The sequence below is a fragment of the Sciurus vulgaris genome (genome assembly GCF_902686455.1).
Source record: "Sciurus vulgaris genome assembly, chromosome: 1".
In the NCBI taxonomy this organism is placed as follows: Eukaryota; Metazoa; Chordata; class Mammalia; order Rodentia; family Sciuridae; genus Sciurus; species Sciurus vulgaris.
Genome location: NC_136461.1, coordinates 120,124,975 through 120,150,877, shown reverse-complemented (window position 1 = coordinate 120,150,877; position 25,903 = coordinate 120,124,975). Strand labels below are relative to the sequence as shown.

The window sequence follows — 25,903 nt, the reverse complement described above, 5'->3', positions numbered from 1 at the left end:
CAAGACTCTTCTAATCATTTTCATAATGTGATACCCTAGAGATCTTCACAATGATGATTCTCTGTCTCTTGGACACCTTAAAACAGCTTGGTACCACCCAGTCTATAAGATGTTTATGGTTACAGATGAGCATCTCTGTGAGCTGTCTTGACCTATTTGGCTTCAAATCTAGCAGCAGCTCTGAATTCTGGCTTCTTACTTAGTTTATTTTAATCCCAAGGAGGAGCTCTGATAAGTGGTATGGCCCATGGATACAAGCTAGAGAGGGACTATGGAATTAGAGGATGAAGCTATGTAAATGAAAACAAAACAAAGAAGCAAACTCTTGTGTAGAATGTGATCTTTTTTTTTTTATCTCAGTTGGAGACACAGTTCTTATAAGTTCAAAGGGGAAACAGCATGAAGGAAAGCAGAGCAGGGACACTGCACAAGTCACCTGTGACTCAGTCTTTAAATTGCCATTTTCTAAGACTCAAGAACAGCAAATTACAGGAAGTTTGCATAAAGTATACAAACATCATTTGTGTATGAAGCAGTCTTTTTCCTTAGTGTCCATAAGTCAGTTTGAATTTAGAATAAGTTTACCAGGCTAACATCCCTGGATGATCTCTGTTCCTAATTAGCTGAGAAACTGATTTGGACACTTTATTAAATATCTTTGAACTTCAGATTTTTAACTGTAGATGAGTATACCCATGAAATACATAACCTTGCAAGTATAAGTGCGGTTATATGACTATAAAAGTTTATAACAGTATGTGTATATATATATACAGATACACACACACATATATATGTATGTATGTTATTAGAGTAGTATTAGGCAAGAAAATGCCTGATTAGCATCTGAGTCAACTATAAGAAAAGAACAATCAGAAAGGAGGCCATCTATGGCAAAACAATACAATGTTATTCCTCAGGCCTTGGGCCCCAGAGCCTAATGGTAGAACTTCTAAGGAGACCTTAGACAAATTGGACCTTTATTGTAGTAAACATCCCCATGCTCTCCCAATTTCCAACTGAGCTCCAGACTCTTCCCCATCACACTCCCCACACTGGAGACGCTCCCTGGATTCTTAATCAAGCTCTCTACTTTCCCATCCAGGTGTCATTAGGAGAGTGATTTTGCCTGTCTGTTGCTTGTCTGCCACATATGACACAGAGGACGATGGAGGAAACTATCCATCCACCTTCTAGGACTAAAATGAAGATTAAATGACACAAAACAATCACAAAACATCAGGTACCAATATGTGACCAATAAAAATAAAATGGTACAATTTCTTTGCAGATATCTGCTTTCTGCTATTCTAAAGAAATTCAGTTCTCTTTGGTGTTTGCCTAATGCAGATGTGCCTGGGACAACTTTTTGATGGATCCACACATGCAGAATGTGAGAAGGAGGACTGTGAGTGGATAGCCACTGAGGACTGTTGGTACTTGAGTAAATGAATGGAACTGCATAGTTCAGAAACAGCAAACATATCAGAGCAGGCCAGAAATTCTTTTAACATACTAGTGTGTTCATGCAAATCACCAGAAGACTGCTCCACATGGATTTGGCAGACAAAGTCTCCAATTCTGGTCTCTCTAGGAGACAGATACTCAAAAATATTCCCTTTTCTGGGTTAAAGAACCCCACCCCCTCCCTTTACAGAGGGCTTGGCAATTACAACCCAAGCTAAGTTTCATCTTCTACCTCCTTTTTTTTTTTTTTTTTTGAGCAGGTCATAGCCTGTGCAACAGAGCCTAATATTGCCCTTGCCCTAGAAAAACATTATTAGTTTAAAAACAATGATAGGAATTATAGATGCAAAATATGGAATTTAGAAATACAAATAAGTAGAAAGTAGAAGGCACTTCTAATTCCCATTTTCTACAGTTAATAAATATCATATTTGTTTTCATTTATTTATTGTTTATTTCATTTTTTTTTTTGTGGTGCTGGGGATTGAACTAGGGCCTCATGCTTGCTAGGTAAGCACAGTATCACTTAGCTACAGCCCCCACACAAAGATGATTTTTATTTGTATTATATTTTGAATATATAAACATATATACATTTTTTTTTCTGTACTTGGGTCTTATTTCCATGACCATTATTATCAATGGCATCCTGGCTTTTAGGAGGATTCTTGTGAAGTGTCAATATATGAATTGGGATTTAATGGTTCTCTTTTGTTTTTTCTGGTCTTGATAACCTTGAAGAAGAAAGCTATAAGTTAAGATGCAGTTGGTCACACATTTCTCCCTCCACTCATGCTGTGTCCTCACCATGGACCACATCTCTTTTCTCACTCCTACCTATCTTCTTTAACTGATTCCTGTCTTTGGAATCACCTCTTCCCACTTGCTTAGGACTAGGAAATCAGTTATTCACTTTTGCCAAACATGAATGCAGGTGGCAGAGCAACAGAAGAAGAGGAAGAGCTGGTGTACACAATGGCAAGAGCTGAGTGGAAGGTTCTCATTGGGGCAGGATGGAGCAGGAGGGGTACAAAAAGCTTTTCCAGTACAACTGCTGTGAGGGGATGTTTGGAAGGTTTGATTGAGGACCAGAGAAGTCTCAGAGCAGGTGCACTTCTGTGTGCCTGAACAGGTCAGCCCTTGTGTGTGATCTGTTTGCATTCCACTATCTGCCTTTTGTAGTATTCCATGAATACTGCATGAATGTGTGTATCAGCATGACAAAGAGCAAGAACTCTGTCATCTACCATTTCTCTAAAGGCAACTACTGTGTTCTGATTTGCTCAGGGCATCATTGGTCTCTTACGGGTTCCATTGATGACCCTTTATGTTAAAGAAATATTTCCCCCATTGTATAGATGATGACCCAACATACCCTATGTTTTAAATCTTTAGTCAAAAGATTTAGATTTAGTCACAGAATCAGAATTTGAAACAAGTCTTCCTTAATAGAACCCTAATTTCTCATTAAATTATTCCTTTGCTTTGATCAATTCAACAAATCTTCATTATTTAGTTTAGGGTAGAGTGAATCTTGAAAGTCTCTCTCAATTCACTTTCTTTACCATGATTAAAATATAATGAGCTTTAATAAATGATGGCAAAATGCTCATATATACTAATCGGCAGAGCTTAGTTTTCTTCCCACGTGTTGAATACTCTAACAGCATAGAGAGTTTAATTTTCAGAAAGTACAATATAAAAAAAAAAAATAGTTGCCATTTAGAAGAATGACATTCCCATAGAATACCCACCTTGATGTAACTGTGAAATACAGATCTCAGCTGCCACTTATCTGCATTGAAGGCCAATTCAAAACAGAACAGCTTAAGTTTATCTCCTTCCTCACAGTTGATATAGGTCAGCCGTCCATACACCACAACTTCCATCCTCCCTGTATTATCTTGTATTTCATAGTAAGTACAATCTTCCCTCACATTTTTCTGCAAAAGATAATTAACACTCATCTTCTGAGAAATGTATCAGGAATTCTCACATATTTGACAAATATAGGGTATAAAGGAAAATGTTAATCACAAGATAAATGGATCTGAAGTTTCTGAATCACAGGTATCAAAAGCTTAAGATATTTTCAGCCAGATATTTCTCCGTCTTTTCTAATTTAATGTCTGCATCTGTAAGGTTTTTCTAGAAGACCTTATTATCTTCCTAATTTGTACTGTTGCCACATTGGCATAGTTGCTGAATAGAGAGAAATCTGATTACCTTGGTAGGTTTCTTTGATACCTCCACAAGAGAAGAGGAGAAGAAAGGCCATTTATGGCTCACTGGGAGCCTGAGAAAGACTATCACAAGTCCTCATTAAGTAGATTATATTATCTCAATATACAACTTCTTTCTCTATCTTCTCCATTGATTTGCTCTGCTCTAAATATTAAATCCAGATCATCTAGTCCCATTGTCTTTGGTTTGTATTTCACTATATTAATGAATTCTACAGTCACATATATATGTACGATTGTTTAAACAGAGTTTACAGGAAATAGCACAGGTAAAAGAAAAAGTCACCCCCATCTGGGTGGTGTTATAATCCCATCTGCTCTAGAGGCTAAATCCAAATGATCAGAAATTCAATACCAGCTTGGTCAACTTGATAGATAGATAGATAGATAAAACTATGAAGGTAACTCAATGGTTAACCAACCCTGGTTTCACTCCCCACTACCAAAATGAAAAAAGAAATACCATCCTCAAAGGCATATATAGCAGATTAATGCACTTCCAACAAGCAGTTAAGTCAGCTAAGGCTACTATTTACGTGGTGCATTGGGACTGAAAGACCCTAAGTCTAAGAATTCACCAAGTTTCTTTGCATTTCACTGTCCTTTGTAAATTAAGAGATTAAACTATAGGTCTCTGGTCTTTCAACTTCTATGCTTCTCTTATGGTTTAATGCAGAAGTCAATTGCTCAAAAATCTCTTGTTGAAAAGTAATGAATGGGAAAAGGTGAGAGCATTCTAAAAGGTCAGAGTTCAGCTGATCAGAATCTGGGCTTATTGTTAGATATCACCACATCCTAGGCAGAGTAATCTATTTGGTTTCTTATTCTGGTCATCACAACCAGATCTAGATTTGGGGGGGGGGGTCAACTCTTCATTTACAATTAATTTGTCACTGATACAGATGGGGAAACTCAAGCAAAATCCTCAGGATGTATGTATTGAAATGAACTAGATACTGTTGTAGACCAGGGTGGGTATTAATGTATCAGAATAGCTGTTAGAATGCCAAAGATTCTTGGTGAATCTCTTTCTTTCATGGTGATATCCTGAAAAGAGAGATGCACTGAGACTTACTATGCCCTTCTCTGAAGTGGGAAGTCTCTACTTCCCTATCCCTGATCAGTGAGACCTTGATTTCCTGTGTTCAGTAAGTTGACCCAACTCTAGTTGGCAAGTTAAGACTTTTAAAATCTAGGTTTGCAGAAGAAATTTTATGAAATAGTGCTGTGACTTACCTTATACACTGTGTACACCCCATTCACGTATTTTACTGTACATTGTGAGCAAAGATACTCAATTTTAGGAGTCCCATTGGCAATTTGAACCAGCCTGTATGAGATCTCCATCTTTCTGTTAGCGCTCACATCAGAGACACTTGAAGCACTGTATATCTCCAGGAACCCATTGCGACCAATATAATCTGATATGGCAATAACCTTCCTTGGGATGAATTTGTCCTTCAAGCTGATGTCAAAAACTTTCACTCGAAAGAATTGACTCTCAGTAGCCACTGTAGCATGAAACATTCTTTTCTCACATTCTTTGAACTCATATGTAAATGATTCTGTTGCTTTCAACACCATCACTTCTTTGGGGCCCTTCTGGTAGCCACATTCTTTGGAAGCTTCTTTAGGTATAGTTGTCAATCTTCGATTCTATTTAGAAAGTGCAAAAACATAGTTAAGACAGGAAATCCAGGGTCACTGTCCAGTGAGAGCCCTCTCAGGTTCAGTGTTGATTGTCAAGGAACCTCAAGAAGATTCTCAATGTTGATCCTTAAGGAAACATTAATTGGGCAAAGCTGGGGAAAATCTGTACAACAATGGCAGACACAGTATAATTTAGGTAGTGAAAAAATGAAAAGATTTAGGTAGTAATTTCAACTGGTACTATCTTTATAGATTAGTAAACTAATGTCTAATTTAACTCATTATGGAACAGGGAAGATTAAGTGTTCACTAGTAATCATATATTACTCTGATGAAATGGAGCATTATATGAATTAGAATTCAAATGTATCATAGAATCTCAAAATATGCTCAATAAAAATGAGCAGTTGAACAAATTAAATGTATGAGGAGCTCTTCCAAGTTTGTAATGTCTGTCATTATTTATGGGAACAGGAAACTTTTACCATGGGTAAGCAACTGCTGAAAGGTGTTGGAGTCTTCTGAGGAGTCTGCAGACTGGTAGATGGTATTGCTGGACACACCTGTGGATTCTGGATTACGTTGGATGGTTCTTTTGGAGGCATCTGAGGAGTCTGGAAACTGCTGGATGATGTCGGATGTATGTGAGGAGTCTGGACTCTGTTGGATGATGCTGGACTCTGGATTTCTCTGGATGATGTTGGAGAAAAATGAGGAGTCTGGATTCTGCCTGTTGGTTTTGTGGCAGACATATGAGGGTTCTGGATTCTGCTGGATAGTGTTAGAGATAAGTGAGGAACCTGGATATCTCTGGTTGATGATGGAGATAAGTGTGGATTGTGGGTTATGCCAGATGATGCTGTTGGAGGGATCTGAGGAGTCTGGAGACTGCTGGGTGGTGCTGTTGGAGGGATCTGAGGAGTCTGGAGACTGCTGGGTGGTGCTGTTGGAGGTGTCTGAGGAGTCTGGAGACTGCTGGGTGGTTCTGTTGGGGGCGTCTGAGGAGTCTGGAGACTGCTGGGTGGTGCTGTTGGGGGCGTCTGAGGAGTCTGGAGACTGCTGGGTGGTTCTGTTGGGGGCGTCTGAGGAGTCTGGAGACTGCTGGGTGGTGCTGTTGGGGGCGTCTGAGGAGTCTGGAGACTGCTGGGTGGTTCTGTTGGGGGCGTCTGAGGAGTCTGGAGACTGCTGGGTGGTGCTGTTGGAGGCGTCTGAGGAGTCTGGAGACTGCTGGGTGGTGCTGTTGGAGGCGTCTGAGGAGTCTGGAGACTGCTGGGTGGTGCTGTTGGAGGCGTCTGAGGAGTCTGGAGACTGCTGGATGGTGCTGTTGGGGGCATCTGAGGAGTTTGGAGACTGTTGGATGATGTTGGAGGTAAGAAAGGACTCTGGATTTCTTTGGATGATGTTGTAGAAAAATGAGGAGTCTGGATTCTGCCTGATGGTTTTGTGGGAGACAGGTAAGGGGTCTGAACTCTGCTGCATGATGTTAGAGATAAGCAAGGAGCCTGGATTTCTCTGGGTGATGTTAGAGATAAGGGTGTATTGTGTAGTATAAGGGTTCTGACAGATGGTGCTGTTGGAGGCAGCTGAGGAGTCTGGAGACTGCTGGGTGGTGCTGTTGGAGGCATCTGAGAAGTGTGGAAAATATACTGAGATTGTTTTATGCCCATTTCTGATAGTCCTTGAAGTTGACACTGTCCCTGAGGTTCCTGTACCTTCATGTTATTTGTTTTGTTATTTGTAGCTTCCATTTCCTGAAGGAAAATAGGTTTCTTTACTCTTTTTTGGTTTGTTTAATGGTTTTAAAAGTCAAATGAAATGAACCTTTTATTTTCAGTTTTTCTTTGTAAAATCCGACAGATTTTCTCCTGAGTCACAGGAGGAATAATAGCACATATTCAGATACCTCCAACACCTCTTCTTCTCCTACCCCAATCCTCTTTTTAAAATTTAAAATCTGAAAGGATTGAAATTTCGTTGACCTGGGATGTGATACTCATTCTACAGTCCTATAAAACTGGCCTAAAATATTTGGTTAGATAAAACTTAGGGTTATTTTTTTAGGTGGGTTGGCAAGGCAGGATAACACTTATGGGAATTTTGTAACTAAGTCTATCCAATGAAACAAATACAGGCACCAGTCCCTGTCCTGTGCTTTTTGTAATATAGGAAACACAGGACTCCATCTTTTCAGGGTTCTGATCATAACTTCAACAGAACAGGTCCCTCAAATTCACAGTTTCTCTGCAAGATTCGTCTACCTCTATAGAATGGATCAAGAAGCCAGAATGTTTCTGGTTTTGCAGCTGCATTCACAAGTCAACATACTACCTAAAGCATTTCCTTTCAAGTAATAATGGGAAATCTCTCTAAAATCATTGCATTGCAACCTTAGATCACACTAATGGAAGTCCATTAAACATCATCATAATCGGGTCAGAGTGACACAGAACTGACCAGTTTTGACAGGATTGACAGCATTCAGTAATCTGACTTTTGAAGTGCCAGTTACTAGATGTGAGAGAACTGCTTGAAGAGCCCTCACGGGTAGCACAGGTCCTTAGAACAGCTTCTGCCCATCCCAGGCACTTGTGAAACAGTAAAAACCCAAAACAGCAAAAACCCAAAACAGCAAGATCCATTCAAAAGTGTTTAAAACTAAATTGGAGACATTTTAACATCTGCATACTTACCCTACATTTGATCCATGACCATTAAACATTCAAATTTTAAAGTTCAAAGATGGTTGGATTTAAATCCTGGCTCTAATATCTACTACCTGTGTGACTTTGTAGAAGATTTTAACCTCTATGCATCTCCATTTTCTCATACCAAGACCATTTTCATATGGTATTAAAAAGAATAAATGAGATAATGTACATGAACCTGGGTTCTACATCTATTGCTAACTGATTAAAACAACTTGATCAAACACATTTTTAGGTGTATGTTTGGGTAAACAAGCCTCCTGGGTTATAAGGGAGGAAATTTCAGATCAAAGTCAGCTGTGGTTATGAATTTGGTTTATTGATTAAAACTTTCCATTAAGGAAATGCACCTGTTCCTATTCTCCAGGTTCCTGAGAAACAATCAAACAAAAAAATCAGAGGTCTTGATTTCTATGACTTGTCAGGATAGATTATTGGGTGAAATATGGATTTTTGGAACTAATAACAATAATAACAATAAAAGCCCGGCATGGTGGTGCACACTTGTAATACCAGTCACTCTGGAGGCTGAGACAGGAGGATCATTAGTTCAAAGCCAGCCTCAGCCACTTAATGAGGCCCTAAGCAACTAAGCAAGACCCTCTCTCAAAATCAAAAATAAAAAGGACTGAGGATTGACTTACTGGTTCAGTTAAATCCCGTAAGCCCATGGACAAATGAATAAATATAAAAATACAACAAAAAAAAACAAGCCCAAAATCATAAGCCTCTCTATAAGAAGACTGTCTTCGATGTCAGTATGTGGATTGGTGGTGAAGTGATAGCCTGTGTCAAAGTGCAGTTTGGGTCTTGAGTTATAAACTATGATAGAGAAGACTGACTTAACTTAGGCTCTTACCTGCCCCTTCTGAAGACTTGATGAAAATTTTTCTCGCTTATTCACCAAAGATACAGAATTTTTAATCTTGGATCGCTGGTAACCACAGAAAGTAAACCAAGGCAAAAAAAAAAAAAAAAAAAAAAAGGACAAAACAAAAAGCAGATTATGATGGAGTGATGATGCAGGTGTGAATTCACTTTTCCACCTTTGTGTTTTTTCCCCTCTGTAGGTACAGTTACCTATCATGTGAGCTTATCATCTAGTAGAGAAGAAAGACATTGATGTATTACAGTAGGATACAAGCTATAATAGAAAAGCATAGGGCCAGTATCTGCTCTTTTGTGAGGGGAACTTTCCGTGATTTCTTGTCTGAGGAACAAATTATGCTGGTACCTAATGGGTGAATATATCTGGCCAGTGAGGAGACAGTGATAAGGAATTCCAAAGCAGGAAGGAGCATAGGCCTAAAACCTGGCATGGAGTAGCCTAGACTGCTGAAAATTAACTCAGAAGTTTGGACAGGGAGCAAACAGGAAAGTGTTGAAAAGAAACTGCAATATAGAATGAGCACACTTGTATCCATCTTTATCTGTCTGGCCACCCTCCTACCCACACCCATGTTCTCCTGGACCAACACAAGAAGTAACACTGTGGAGATCAGGAATTATTTCATCAATGTGGGTCTTGTACATAGAACTGAGAATTGATATGTGCACCTGATAAATGAATGTCTGATTTAATTGTAGGAAGAAATGGTGTATGTACAGTAGGGGATTAGGGAAGCTCCTTCAGGTTACACTGACCCCTGGAATATGGTGTGAGGAAGAAGTATTCAGGAAGAGGTACCTTGATTGGAGGACTGCTGAATGGTGTTGGTGGATGTCCATGAGGAGTCTGGGGACAGCCCTCAGTTTTCTGTTTGCTGGTTGCTGAAGGTGCTAGAGACTGACTCTGCTCCCGGGAAAGCTGCATTCTCTCAGGGTCTTCAGATTTCTTGATTTTATTTTCCTGAAAGAAGTTTTTTTCCCCCCTTTTTGTCTTGGTAAAGGTAGTTTTTCCTTTTTGGTGCTGGGAATTGAACCAGGGTCTTGTGCATGCTAATTAGGTGGTCTACCACTGAGCCACACTCCCAGCCTTAATGGAGCTTAATGTTAATTGAAGCACAACACCTTTAGATAAAAAGGTTATTTTGTATAAACAGATTCTAATTATACTGATACCATTGGAAACTCCAGGACCTTACAGTTCATCCTCTGATAAGATGCCCAGAGTACTGGGCATATATGACTGCTTCATAGAAAGAGCAGAAAAAAATTATGTGCATGTCATCCCTGTGCTCATTTCCTGCAGAAGAGCAGGAGACTTGGATTTGGAAAATCTACATTTGAACTCAGTGTCTTTCAATAGGCTTTGGCAAGTCATTGCCCTGAACTGACTTCTCTTTGAGTACATATCTTACAAAAGGGTAATGACTTCATATTTCTGTTAAGGGGGATTATAATACCTATGTTGAGGTGCACAGCAGTACTCAAACAAAATGGGAGACCAATAAGTATGAGTTTGTTGACTCTGAACCTCATTTTCTCTATGTTCTTGGACTAGATAGAGACTGGAGTGTTCATTAAAAGGCAAGAGGTGGAAGAGCAGGAGTGGACACTTTTTCAGTGGGAGCTCAGCTGTCCTACCTTCAATGAAGGGATCTCTTCCTTTGATTCTGGTTCCGAATCTGGTTTTGTTGGGGATGTAGAAGGGGCAGTAGTAGGTTCATCCTGCTGACCTTTTTTCACTGTAGATTTTCTTTCCCCTTTGGAGTTCCTTTTAACTGATGAAGTAAAAGAAAGCACAAGAAACTCAGGGCTCTGGTTAAAGACGGGGAAGCAGTTTTAGTGCTGTTTCCTATCTGTTCCTGCTTTTGTGTCTAACTATGGGTGTCCACCTCTGTGCTATCAGTTCAGCCTGGCAGTAGCCACCCAGGCACAGTCTCCGCCTCGGAGGTTTCCTTAGCCTTCCTGTCCTGGGGACTTCCTGTGTGCAGTGAGCACAGCCTTCCTATCCTGGGACTTTCCTGGACATGGATCAATCCCTTTCCTAACCTCTTAGTCTACATTTACCTTATAGGCATCTAAAATTTACATAATATTAAGGATAGGTCATCTTTGTAGAAGACGTCTCCAAATTAGAGAAAAGAGAGGAAGAAACTTCATTTGCTTTGTGACATGACAAAATGGTTATGTTGGAGTTTGAGTTCTTACACGTGCCCTTTAACCCAGTATTTTTTTAAGAGTGAAGTTCTTTACATCACTGAGAGGCAGACTTTTATTTAAATACCACTTCATTTTTGTTGCCAGAGAAGATATTAATGATGGCACAAGTATTGTAATAGAGCAGTAATAGTAATTGATTTAAATATTTTTAAGATGTACTTTTTTTTCCTAATTTTACCTTGACATTTTCTATGGTAATGTATTGAAAACTCTAGTGTTTCAATGACTCCTTCTGAGTTGTCTTCTTTATCTCCTGTCTCAAAAGACATACCCCCTCCTGCCAAAATACACTAGAACCCTTGGATGGAAAGGAGTTTTCTAAGTTGTCCAATTGTTGGCATCTCAAGAACCACTGTTGCTATGGTTACTGAGGTATAGACTGGGAAAGGGATGTATCAATTGTGAGCAGGTCAGGCTTCTAGTAAAGGTTGGGGAGAATGCAGAAAGGATGGGAGTCAGGGGTGCTTCCTGGTTACCTTTCAACCTCCGTTTTTCAAGAGTTTCGGCGAGGTCTGCAAGTGCTGGTATGTCTCTGCACAGTGCTATCAGTTTTCTCAGCCCAGCATCATTTTGGAACTTCTCTTCCATCAAGTCAGCAATCCTAATTCTGTCATAATCATCTTGCATTTTTCTAGTCAGCTTTAAATCTTTGGTCAATAAGGACTTAATCAATCTAAATTCATAATCTTGAATGGCCTCTAATCCATTCAGCAGAACAATTTTCTTATATTCGTTCACCATCTCTGAAGTTATGGATGAGCCTAGAAGAGAGAAACAGCTTACAGTCTGACACTTGTATAATGACACATTCAAAATGAATCAAAATGCAGTCTGTAAAAATAAAAAAAAAAATTTAAAAAATGGGATGTGTGTATGTGAGTGAATGACCCCTGTCCAAGTGTTGTCCACAGGTGTGTGTGTGTGTGTGTGTGTGTGTGTGTGTGTGTGTGTGTGTGTGTAATGAAGAGGGTCTACTTACCAGAGGTGTAGCTGTGGAGAATGGGTGCAGAGATGCTGCTGTAAACATTTCTAAGAAATTCTTCCCTGTGAGTGATCATAGCTGAGTGGATTCAGTGGTGGGTGTGGTCAAAGGAGGTCTGGAAATAGGCAGTCATGGCAGGACTTAGACTGAGGGCTGGGCTGGGTCAGAGTTCCTGGCTCCCCTTTTCCTTCTCTCTTGGAACTGGAGCCTGTCCCTGGCTGTCCTTTGTTCTGACTCTCTGCTGGGCTGTTATGCATGAAGTGGCTGCTCTGCCAATGGATGCAGCCTCTCACCTACCAAGGTATGACCATCTGCTCCTGCATTCCACTTCCAGGCTCAGTTCCTGACCCTTGTCCACTTGGCTGCTCCCTAACCAGTTCTCATTAGCACTGTGTCTCTCTGGTGTTGGAGCATGCATTCTGTGTCCTCTGTGCCCCATTGCTGTTACTTGGCTGAATATCTACAAGCTTTATTTGTAGGGTCACAGTATTTATTGGTACAATTATTTCAACGGTTGCTTGATTTTTCTCCTTTCAGGCTTAATTTCCTTAGATTTTTCATAGAGTCAATTTTTCTCTATTACCCCCAGCACAATACTGCTGAAATTCTTTAATAGTTCCTTAATTTCTTTTAAAAAAATATTCCTGTCTCCTTCAATTATCTGGAAGACCTTGAGTGATCTGCATCTTACTTCTGTTTTCTTCTGTGCATTCATTATATCACGTGCTTCTGAAAGAAACAACACACCTTGTCTGTCCTTGCTTTATGATTGCTAATTCCCTTTTCATTGCCTGAAAAGCCTCTCCTGTATTTCCTTCTCTGATTTCCTCCCACTGCCATATTTAAGACTGAACTGAAGTTTTGTTTTCTGGAAGCCCCAGAGTTCCAACATGAATGAGTATCACACCTGTGAACCATGGTAGCCTCTTTTGCTTTTCCCTAGTGACACTGGGTACATGGTATGGATTCCAATTTTCTGCTTACTACAAGTCTTTTTAGTTTAGGAATCATTTATTTGCACATCTTTTGTGTAAATGGAATGTTCAAATTTCTGGGGTTCTTAATTGCTTTTCCTTAATGGATTATGAATGTCCTCAGATTGAAAAGACCCATAGAATGTATGAAAAATCCACACATAGAATATTATAGTGAAGCTCAGTAATCTTAAAAGCAAAATGAATTCTCTGTCTCTAGAAATGAAGACTGTAATATACAAATTGTAAGGAGTCAGATCGAAACTGATTTTCAACAGCTAAACTGCTTATAGCAAGACCATGTAATAATGTTTCAAAATCCCTTATATATCGCAGAACCCCAAATGTTTTAAGATGGAAAACTTTGAGAGTGTGACAACACAGTTTATTTGTAAAATATAACCATATGTGAGATGATAGGAGGTATGTGTAATTCTTATTGTGTCCACTTAATTTGAATATTCTTCTATGTTGTCTTGTTGAAATATTATTGCTTTTGGTATTAAAGATCCAGATTCCAGTGGAGTTTGTAGTAGTGCAGAATTTACAACAGATGTTTCAAATAGTTTTCTGAGAACTCCAAATACTGAATTTCATAATATAGGCAACCCAGGCACAGCATAGGCATTGCTTGCTCGGATCTCCAGGGCCTCCCAGGCCCAGCCCATGGATCTCCAGCAACTTGCCCGCAGGCTCCCCATCTATCAAACCGCAGGGTCACCGCTTCTCGCTATCATGGATTATTCCTGACTTGGACATCACCATTGTTAGCTGGGGCAGCTCCTGTCCTGAGACGGCATTATTAAGTATCTCTCATGCATCAGGCTACTGAAGACTGGGAGGTGTTAAGTGATATATTACAGTTTTATTGTAGATTTTTTTTATTAGTAGCATTATTACTATTATTCCTACTTTTCTTTTTTTAATTATTTTTCTCACTGTCTCTATTTTCCTTTTCTCTATATGTTTCCATGGAGTTTCTTTCTCTCTTTTCTCATGCTAACAACCAATTTCTTTTGATTGCACTTTCACTTTTCCTATTATCTAGTACTCACTTCTTATTTCATTAACATTACGTCCTACATCCCTCCCCATCCTCTTTGTCCATCATTAGGAGTTGTGGACCTTATTTCAAACCTATTGTTTATGCTTTAGATAATAATTGAACTCATCATCTCTGTTTATTAGGACAGTACTGTTAATATCTTAATAGGGGCTATTTGGGTTAAGGCTGCATATTGTTTGTATTGTGTGCTGCCAATATTCATCTCCCACTTTAAGGTGAGGTATTGGACACTATAAGCCTACAGGGAGCAACTGAAATACCTGCACTACTAGAGGGGAAGATACAGGAACAATATGAAGAAACAGGGGAAGAAAGTATCCCAAATAAACCAAGATGCTATATTAATAGAATTCAATGACAGCATGGTAGAATAAACTTCAGAAAAAGAGTTCAGAATGTACATAATTAAAATGATCCAAGAAGCAAAGGCTAAGAGAGCAAATACAGGCAATGATTGATCACTCCAATAAACAGTTAAAAGAACAAATGCAGGAAGTAAAAGATCATTTTGATAATGAGATAAATAATCTGAAATAAAACAAACAGAATTACTTGAAATGAAGGAAACAATAAACCATATTAAAAACTCAATAGAAAGCATCACCAACAAACTAGATCACTTGGAAGACAGACTTCAGACAATAAAGACAAATTATTTAATCTTGAAAATAAAATTGACCACACAGAGAAGATGGTAAGAAATCATGAACAGAATCACCAAGGATTATGGGATGTCATGAAAAGACCAAATTTAAGAATTACTGGGATTGAGGAAAGCACAGAGATACAAACCAAAAGAATGAACAATCTATTCAATGAAATAATATCTGAAAATTTCTCCAACCTGAAGAATGAAATGGAAAATCAAATACAAGAGGCCAATAGAACACAAAATATGCAAAATTACAACAGATGCACACCAAAGCACATATAATTAAAATACTTAACATACAAAATAAAAATAGACTTTTAAGGACTGTGAGAGAAAAGCATTAGATTATATGTAGTGAAACCAATATGGATATCAGCGGATTTCTCAGCCCAGACTTTAAAAGCTTGAAGGGCTTGGAACAACATATTTCAAGCTCTGAAAGAAAATGGATGCCAACCAAGAATCTTATACCCAACAAAACTAACCTTCATATTTGATGGTGAAATAAAATTCTTCCATGAAAAACAAAGTTAAAAGAATTTACAAATGGAAAGTTTGCACTACACAACATTCTCAGCAAAATATTCCATGAGGAGGAAATGAAAAAAAAAAAAAATGAAAACCAGCAAAGGAAGGAAATATACTAAAGAAAATGTCTATCAAAGGAGAAACTAAGTCAGGTTAAAAACCAACACTAAACCAAAATGACCAGGAATACAAATTTTATTTCAATAATAACCCTGAATGTTAATGGCCTAAATTCATCAATCAAAAGACATAGACTGGCAGACAGGATTGAAAAAAAAAAAAAACCCAACAATATGCTGCCTTCAAGAGACTTATAGAAAAACACATGAACAGACTAAGGGTAAAAGGATGGGGAAAACATACCATGCACACAAACTCAGTAAAAAATTGAGGGTTTTCATCCTCATATCAGATAAAGTGGTCTTCAAGCCAAAATTAATCAGAAGGAATAAGGAAGGACATTTCATACTGTGTAAGGGATACATAAATCAGGAAGACATAACGATCATAAATATTTATGCACCAAGCAATGATGCACCCATGTATGTCAAACAAATCCACCTCAATTCCAGGCACCAAATAAACCACAACACAATAATACTGGGTGAATTTAACACATGTCTCTCACCACTGGATAGATCTTACAAACAAAAATTGAATAAAGAAAGCATAGAACTCAATAACATAATCAATAATTTGGATTTAACAGACATCTATGGAATATTCCATCCATCAATGAGCAAATACACTTTCTTCTCAGCAGCACATGGATCCTTCTCTAAAATACACCATATGTTATGCTACAAAGCAGTCTTAGTAAATACAAAAAAATAGAGTACTACCTTGTATTCTATCACATTATAATGGAATAAAGTTAAAAAGCAATGATAGAATAAACAACAGAAACTACTCTAATACCTGGAGACTAAATATTATGCTATTGAATGATGCATGGATAGCCGAAGACATCAGGAAGGAGCTAAAGAAAATTCTTAGAGGTAAACGAGAACATCGGTAGAGCATATAAAATTCTCTGGGATACTATGAAAGCAGTAGTAAGAGGAAAATTCATTGCATAGAATGCTTTCAATAAAAGAAGAAAAGGTATACAGGTAAATCACCGAACATTACAGCTCAAAGTCGTAGAAAAAGAAGAACAGATCAAGACCTGAAGTAGAAGAAGACAGGAAATAATTAAAATCAAAATTGAAATCAATGAAATTGAAACAAAAGGAACAACTGAAAAAACTGACAAAACAAAAAGTTGGTTCTTTGAAAAAATAAACAAAACTGATAAGCCCTTAGCCACACTAACAAAGAGAAGGAGAGAGAAACCCCAAATTACTAAAATTTGTGATGAAAAAGAAAATGTCATGACAGGCACTATTGAAATACAAAACATAATTAGAAACTATTTTGAAAGTGTATACTCCAACAAAATAGAAAATCTTGAAGACATCAACAGGTTTCTAGAGAAATATGATCCACCCAAACTGAATCAGAAAGACATACACAATTTAAACAGATCAATTTCAACCAATGAAATAGAAAAAGTCATAAAAAAACTTACAAACCAAGAAAAGCCAAGGACCAAACAGATTCTCAGCCAAGTTCTACAAGACCTTCAAAGAAGAACTAATTCCAATACTCCTCAAAATACTCCATGAAATAGAGAAGGAAGAAACCCTTCCAAACTCATTTTATGAAACTAGAATCACCCTGATATCAAAATCAGACAAAGACACATCAAGGAAAGAAAACTTCAGACCAATATCCCTGTTGAACATAGATGCAAAAATTCTTTTAAAAATTCTAGGAAATCACATACAAAAACATATTAAAAAGATAGTGCACCATGATCAAGTGGGTTTCATCCTAGGGATGCAAGGTTGGTTCAACATCTGGAAATCAATAAATATAATTCATCACCTTAATAGACTTAAAGTTATGGTTATTTCAATAGATGCAGAAAAAACCATTTGATAAAATATAGCACCCCTTCATTCTCAAAACAGTAGGAAAAAGAGGAATAGTAGGAACATATCTCAACATTATAAAGGCTATCTATGCTAAGCCCATGGTCAACATCATTCTAAATGGAGAAAACCTGAAAGCATTCCCTCTAAAAACTGGAATAAGACGTGGATGCCCTCTTTTGCCACTTCTATTCAACATAATTCTTGAAACTCTAGCCAGAGCAATTAGACACACCAAAGAAATTAAAGAGATAATAGAAAAAGAAGAACTCAAACTATCACTATTTGCCAATGACACGATACTTTATTTAGAGGATCCAAAAAATTCTATCAGATAACTTCCAGTAAAAGAATTCAGCAAAGTAGCAGGATATAGAATCAACACTCATAAATCTAATGCATTTCTATTAATAAGTGATGAATCTTCTAAAAGAGAAATTAGGAAAACTATCCCATTCACGATAGCCTCAAAAAATAAAATAAGAACTGGGGATATAGCTCAGTTGGTAGAGTGCCTGCCTTGCAAGCACAAGGCCCTGAGTTCAAATCCCCAGCACCGCAAAAATAAATAAATAAATAAAGTAAAATAAAATACTTGGGAATCAATCTAACAAAAGAGGTGAAAAAACCTCTACAAGGAAAACTACAGAACACTAAAGAAAGAAATTAAAGAAAACCTTAGCAGATGGAGAGATCTCCCATGTTCTTAGATAGGCAGAATTAATATTGTCAAAATGGTCATACTACCAAAAGTGCTATACAAATTCCAATTAAAAATGCAATTCCAATTAAAATTCCAATGATGTACCTCACAGAAATAGAGAAAGCAATCATGAAATTCATTTGGAAGAGTAAGAGACTCCAAAGTAATCCTGAGCAGGAAGAGCGAAGCAGGAGCTATCACAAAACCAGACCTTCAACTATACTACAGAGAAATAGTAACAAAAACAGCATGATATTGGCACCAAAATAGGCACGTAGACCAATGGTACAGAATAGAGGACATAGAGACAAACCCACATAAATATAGTTATCTCATACTAGACAAGGGTGCCAAAAACGTACAATGGAGAAAAGATAGCCTGTTCAACAAACAGTGCTGGGAAAACTGGAAATTCATATGCAGCAAAATGAAATTAAATCCCTATCTGTCACCTTGCACAAAATTCAACTCAAAATGGATCAAGGACCTAGGAATTAAACCAGAGATACTGTACCAAATACAATAAAAAGTAGGCCCAAATCTTTATCATCTCATCTGAGGACCAGACTTCCTTAGTGAGACTCCCAAAGCACAAGAAATAAAAGTAGGAATCAATAAATAGGATAGATTTAAACTAAAAAAGCCTTTTCTCAGCCAAGGAAACCATCAAAAATGTGAAGAGAGAGTCTACAGAATGGGAGAAAATCTTTGCCACACACACTTCAGATAGAGCAAAAATCTCCAGAATTTATAAAAAACTCAAAAACTTTACACCAAGAATGCAAATATCCCAATCAATAAATGGGCTAAGGAAATGAGCAGATACTTCCCAGAAGATATACAAGCAATCAACAGATACATGAAAAAATGTTCAACATCTCTAGTAGTTAGAGAAACGCAAGTCAAAACTAACCTAAGAGTTCATCTCACCCCAATTAGAATGGCTATTATCAAGAATACAAGCAACAATAGGTGTTGACAAGGTTGTGGGGAAAAGGTACACTTATACATTGCTGATGGTGTTGCAAATTGGTGCAGTCACTCTGGAAAGCAACATGGAGATTCCTTGGAAAACTTGGAATAGAATCACTATTTGACCCAGCTATCCCACTCCTTGGCTTATACCCAAAGGACTTAAAATCAGCATACTACACTGGTGCAACCACATCAATGTTTATAGTAACTCAGTTCACAATAGCTAGATTGTGGAACCAACCTAGATGCACTTCAATAGATGAATGGATAAAGAAACTGTGGAACATATACACAGTGGAATGTTACTCATCCTTAAAGAAGAATAAAATTATGATATTTATTGGTAAATGGGTGGAGTTGGAGAATATCATGCTAAATAAAATAAGCCAATCCCAAAAAACCAAAGACCAAATGTTTTCTCTGATAAGTGGATGATGATACATCACGGGGATGGGGTGGGTAAGGGAAGAATGGAGGAAGAATGGATTGTGTAGAGGGAAATGAGGGGTGAGGAGGGGGCGGGAGGAAGGAAAGATAATGAAATAGGCAAACATCATTACCCTACGTACCTGTATGATTACACAAACGGTGTGACTCTACTTCGTGTACAACCAGATAAATGGAAGTTTGTGTACAATGAACCAAAAAATTACTTAAAATATTAAAAAAAAAACATACCTAGCACTTCTGATATAGAAAAGGGTGTTTTCAAACTGGTTTTAGTGAAAAAATAATCTTAGAAATGTAATTTTAACCTAGACAAAATGACATTTAATTAGGAAAGCCTCAACAAGTACTCTCTGGCTCCTAAGGCCTAGGGAGGTTTGAAAGAAAAAGACCCACATGGAAATATCTATGAAAGTAGTAATCAATAAGAAAACAATGGATTAAGAAATACTTCAGGCCAAAATATCTGGAGAATAAAAACAAACTTGATTACGTATGACTATGTTTTAAAAATAAAGACAGGATGGAAGAGAAGTGAAACAGGGAGTTCATCAACATGGTGAAGGTAGGGGGAACAGAAAGTAACAGATGTATTTGTCTTAAAGGTTAAAACAGAGCAATACATTAAAAAAAAGAGGATAAAAAAGAAGTCATAGATTAAAGTGAAGATCGCAAATACGAGACAGAATGCTTGCTTCCAGCACATACATAAAGGCCTAACCTGTTAAGTGAAAATTCTTGTCAAAATTAATTGAAGACAAGTATCTAAATGTCATTAACAAAACAATACTTAAAGGTGGAAAAAAAGACAAACATAACAAATCATTATGTGACAAGTAACTAAAGGAAAGTAATTTTCTGTATATTAGTGTAGATTTAAGTAGACTTGAAGGTAAATCCATTATCAGATTCCACTTTGTAATAAAACATTCAACTTCTAGGAAGAACTGGAAGTTTTAATTATGGATGTTTCTAATAACAGTATATCATAACTTTATGTTCCTTATGGTACCATAAATAATATTATGGAATATATTTTTCTCCATACACACACACAGGTACACAGATGTATACATCATATACATGTATGTGTATGTGTGAGTGCCCACACATACATATTTGGACTTTAAGGATCTACAAGGAAAAAGTGACAACTTAACAGTTGGTATGGCAGTATATTTCTCAATTACTGAATGAGCAAAGTAAAAGATATGTAAATATTTAGAATATCTGAGCAACATACCTGATAATAATATTTTTCTAACACATAAAAACATGTGATATCAACATTTTAAATTCATATTCTATTCAAGTGCATGTGAAATATTGAACTTGGCTATACAGAGAGTCTTAAAAATTCTAAAATACATGATTTCTTTCTACTTGACTTTTCTTCTTTTCTCCTACCTCTTACCACCAAAACATATATATATGTGTGTGTATACACATATATAAAATATAAAATGAACTATTTATATATATAATGAATTCTCGGATTGGCAGAGCTATACAAAAGTGACTGAAATCTGCCTCTACCACTGTTTCTGAATGGAGTTAAAGTTAAAAATAATTCAGAAAATATTAAGATCATATATTTTAATAATTGTGTTTATGAATCTAAAATTTTCTACAATGCTTTTGCATTTGTTCTCACATTTTGAAAAATTGGAATAATGCTACAAAATACAAATTTCATGTTCAGATGTATTTTTTTACATAATATTATATGTTTTTTTCTTTGTCTTATTCTTGTCTTTTCCTGAGGCCCCTCACTATAGTCACCAAGTTTTTTATACTCTCTCCAACCAAGAAAACCAAAGTCCTCTTCTGCATATGAACCCATGCCAGTTCCTACTCAGAATTTACTTTAAAATCTGCTATAGTCAAAATGCACTTCCCTTTATTCAGGCCTCAGTGTTGGAGAATAAAGATGTCTGTTATCTTTCAAGTGAATCAGTCTTGCTACTGCAGTTGTCACTATTTCTAGCACAACTGATGCCAGCCCTACTCCCCTGACTCCACCAACCAGAAGACCCAACACTGATTTCCCCTGGTGACCTTGTGATTTCTGGTGTCCAGATCTTCTCCACAGAAAGCACTGATAGGACTCACCTCCCTGGAAATTTCTTCAATAGTAGTCCAGAACTTGAGATTTTCAGTAATGCAAGAAGCAGGGATTTTTTTTGTTTTGAGTTAGGAAAATAAGTCAGCAAAGCTCTCAGACTCAACAGCAGAATATTGTGTTCTTAAATGCTGGAAAAATGAAGCAGCTTTCAAAGATAACAGGGGAAAGGAGCACTGGTGAGTCACTTACTTACTATGCTGGGTGACTCACACTGTACTCATAGCTCTGGAAGAAAGGAAACAAATCACGAAGAGTAAGTCCCCTCCTATCAGTGAGCTAGGTTTCAATTTCCTCAGCCAGAAGAACTGGAGTGTCCTTCCTGTAACATCTTAGTAACTATGTTAGAGCTCAGCAGTACTGAGATGTTTTTCTTACGAATCTCAATAGATAAAGAAGTTCCAACATTAGGACTTCCATACCCAGCACTTAGGAACTTATATTCCTTTGAATGAAGCTAAAGTATCAAAAGGGAGAGGTAAGCCTTCCAGTCTCTTGAAATGCACACCTCCCTAGTCTTCCATACAATGAGAATAAAAGGGAAAAGAGCATCATTAATCTCATCTTCACAGGATGATCAACAAGGAGTCTTTGAATAGATGAATGAATGAAGTTTCCAGTTCATCCAAGATACTGTTCTCTGACCTTCACTGTCAGGGACAAGGTAGATTTTTCTAGGATCCTAGTCTGTTCGAACTTCCCTGAAAGTCACCATCAGCTGTTTTCAGCTCATAGATATCCTCTTGGCTTAAGTCCTCTATCACTTATGTTGTTGCTCTGAAAAGCACTCATCACTAGCACTGATGAACATCTACTGATTGAACATTGGAATGAAGTGGTTATTCTTTTATCTATTTTTTCAAGTGGAATGTTTAAATGGTATAATGTGTGGTTCTCTATATCTTCTGCATACAAACTCTCTATTAATCATATTATATGTTTTCCCAGTATTTGGTGTGTATTTGCACTCTAATACTCTGTCTTATTTGTAAAGAAACAGAATTTGCTGCCTGCAATCAAATTTATTAAAGTTTTCCTTTCTGGCTTGTACTTTTTGTGCTTTAAGATATTTTTCCCTTCCTCAATGTAATGAAATTTTCCTATGTTTCTTTATATGATATCACTGGTCACATTTGTCCTTTAATCTCTCATGATATGTAATTTTTCTGTGATGTGAGATACGTCACACAATGTATGTGAGATACGGCACACACCATGCTGTGAATTTCATCGATGGAGATTTCCCTCCTGTTGGTCCAACACTTTTCACATATGGGCTTTCTGTCGTTGGCAATATACAATTTGTCACATATACGTGCTTCTACCCTCATGCTACCTATTAACTTATATTTCATACTGCTTTAATTATTAGGGCTTCAATAGATATTGGTTCCTAGGAGAACTGGTGCCTCCGAAACCATTACTTTGGTCTGGGTTTTGCCCTTATACTTTTATACAGGTTTTAGGCTTATCTCAACAAGTTATTTAGAAGTGTCTTTTAGTTTTTTTTAAAAATTGAATAATCTGTATTTTTATAGTTCTTTTTCATTAGTTCATTGCAAACATACATAATATTGGAGTTCATTTTGTCACAACTCTATGAGTATAAAATAGAATTTTCTTAAATTCAGTCCCCAGGTCTTTCCCTTTCACACCCTTACGTCTACTCCTCTTTTCTTTCCCCTACTCTACAGATCTTTCTTCTATTTATTTATAGTTTTTTTAATTAGTGCATTACGGATGTGCATAAAGGTGAGATTCAATGTGTTATATTCATATATATATGTATATATATATATATATATGCTGAATAATCTCTAATTTTAGAGCAGTTTGAGGTTATAGGAAAATCAATAGAAAATATAGGGTGTTCTCATATACTTCCTTCACACACATGCACAACTTCTCCTACTATTGACACCCGACACCAAAAGGGGTGTGTATGCAACAGTCTTGAGGTTTTATATGGTGTTTATAGGTTCGTGTGAAAAGAATTGTCCTATTCATGTTATTGAGTTTTCAAATAAAAAATCATATATATTCCTGTTTGTCTTCTTTGCAATCATTCAGTAAATTTTTATAATTTTTTTCTATAATGGTTTTATATGTCTTTTGCTAGATATTCCTAGTACATTATAATTTTTTAAATTTTTCGCAATTTGTTTTCTATTGGAATATTTGTTAAATAAAAAATGCAGATTTTTATACTGATCTTATGCCTAGAAATATTGGTAAACAATTTCTGATATTTTCTGCATTATTTTGTGTATTACATATAAGCAATTTTAAATGTCATAGTAGCATTAAAATAGAGAAGGAAACTAATGGAACAGAAAAAAAAAAAAGTCCAGAAACTGACACACATGTAGAAAGAACTGATTTTTAAATTTTGAAATGATAGACATGAAATGTATGCACTGTGTTGTATGACAGTATACCTCAATAAACCTGTTTTAAAAATAAGAAGAAAGGACCCTGTTCTCTAAGAATTTCAGAGACATTATATGAACTGTGAAGATTTATTATTTCAGCAATGATGAACATCTCTCTTGGGAAACTTTTGTTTACTTTTTGTCCAAATCTCCTTCACTGTACGATAGTCATTTTATTTTTCATTGAAAATGACATTTACGACTCTCCTTGTTTATTTGAATGTAGAATCTCCTTTACTGGTGTAATCTAATGTGTTTTGGGTCCCTTATAGGGTGACCCCAATGTTGGGAGATAGAGAATAGACATAAAGAAATGCTGTTACTAGCAGGCCTGCATAACATCATTGATGAGGAACTGAACTAGTATTAGCTATTTCTTTCAGATGAATTCAAGATCACCAAAGGCAAACTGCAGGTTGCAGACAGGACAGTTAGCCAACTTGCTGATTCAGAAGGCTGGTGTGGTGTGTGCAGTTTGAAGGCCATTTGTATCTTCTGGAAGTTGAATTACATGCATGTGATAAAAGTCTTCAGGAAGAGTAGAAAGTCAGCCCTGCATTGATGTGATCAAAAAACCTGACAAGAAAAACTTAGAGGAGGAAAAGTTTATTTTGGGCTCTGGGTTTCAGAAGTGTGTCAATAGTCAGCCAACTCCATTGCTCTGGGCCTGTGTGTTTTTTAATTTGTTCCAATTAGTAGAATGCATTTATACATTTTGATAGATCATACATAAATGGAGTGTAATTTCTCATTTTTCTTATATATATTGTAGTTCAAAGAAGATTTTTAACCTCTGTGTATTTCGATCTTTTTTTGTGTGAAGTGGGACAGAGAATTACATTCTCATTACTGTGTTATGAAGAGTGAACCAGATAACCTACATGAAGAAAACAGATTTTGGAACCAGCATCTAGTAACTGCTCAAAAAAGTATAAATATAATTATTGAAATATAATTATTATCATTGTTAGTCCATATTCTATTCTGAGTTTTGAATGTTTGCTCTGTTCTACAAATGTATCATGTAGTATGCAGACCCTGTTAAGGGAAACTCCATATCAAGGAGATATGAAAGATACTTTATAAAATATGCCTCTCTATTGATGTCTGTGAATTATAGGAGTTTACTCTCATCCAGTGGAAGTCCTATGAATTGAAAGAATAAGAGAAGCCATCAATTCTGCAAGACTTGGATCAACAAGGATTTTGATGTCTGAATTTTGAAAACCATCTGCATACTACCACTAAAGCAAGAGTAAGTCAGGAGAAATCACAGAGGAACTGGAGTAAAGACCACAAATACCTGTGGCGTTTGTGATCATATATTACATAATTAAGTGCTGCTTACATGGATGTATTTAGCTGGTCTTAAGTTAAAGCGTAGTGAGGCTATTTACAATCAACTCATGCATTGTGTTTATAAACATGACCTCTGTATGAGACCATACAGAATGTTAGCCAGGGTGAAATAACAGGAATATATGGGGAGGCAAATATAAGAGGATCATGCTGTTAGTCATGGGAGATGTCAGTGGACATGATGGCATCATGGTAAAAGTTTTATAGAATAGTTTAGTGTGAATAGAATAGTTTTATAGGAAGAGTTTTATAGGTGGAAGTGGAGAGGAAATGAGCTTTGGGCTTTAAATTATAGGAAATGGAGCAAAAGAGGAACAAAAGAAAGTATTTAAAGATAAAATGTCCTGAGAGCTTGTGATTACTAATGAGGTCCCGAGATCTTTCTCTACAGACAACCTCACAGATATTTACTTACTGGAAGTGCATCCACAGTAGTGTAGACTTAAGACCTGCTGGGAACTTCAGGAATCACTGTTTGTCTTATAACTAGCAAGGCGCATTAGTAATCCTCTCCAGA

General features: G+C 36.9%; 2 protein-coding genes across 4 annotated transcripts in view; both read right to left on the bottom strand.

Moving 5' to 3' along the window:
• The window catches only part of LOC306638800 (interferon-activable protein 203-like), a 117,508-nt gene that overhangs the window by 60,931 nt on the left and 30,674 nt on the right, over positions 1 to 25,903 (bottom strand). Inside the window, exon 1 of one of the 3 annotated variants that reach the window (XM_079102160.1) lies at positions 21,586 to 23,306. The exons of the other annotated variants lie outside the window; for them this stretch is intronic. The gene's annotated coding sequence lies outside the window, so the exon portion shown is untranslated. Of the gene's footprint in view, positions 1 to 21,585; positions 23,307 to 25,903 lie in introns of those variants that run through there. 3 annotated transcript variants of the gene reach the window in all.
• Positions 278 to 25,903, bottom strand: LOC306638796 (uncharacterized protein). The gene is made up of 9 exons (XM_079102140.1): positions 25,802 to 25,903; positions 11,647 to 11,931; positions 10,592 to 10,728; positions 9,753 to 9,914; positions 8,925 to 8,999; positions 5,846 to 7,111; positions 4,947 to 5,366; positions 3,222 to 3,410; positions 278 to 2,201 (listed from the first exon to the last, which is right to left on the bottom strand). Exons 2-9 carry the CDS (start codon positions 11,909 to 11,911, stop codon positions 2,124 to 2,126), a joined length of 2,592 nt encoding a protein of 863 aa, XP_078958266.1. The 5' UTR covers positions 11,912 to 11,931; positions 25,802 to 25,903; the 3' UTR covers positions 278 to 2,123.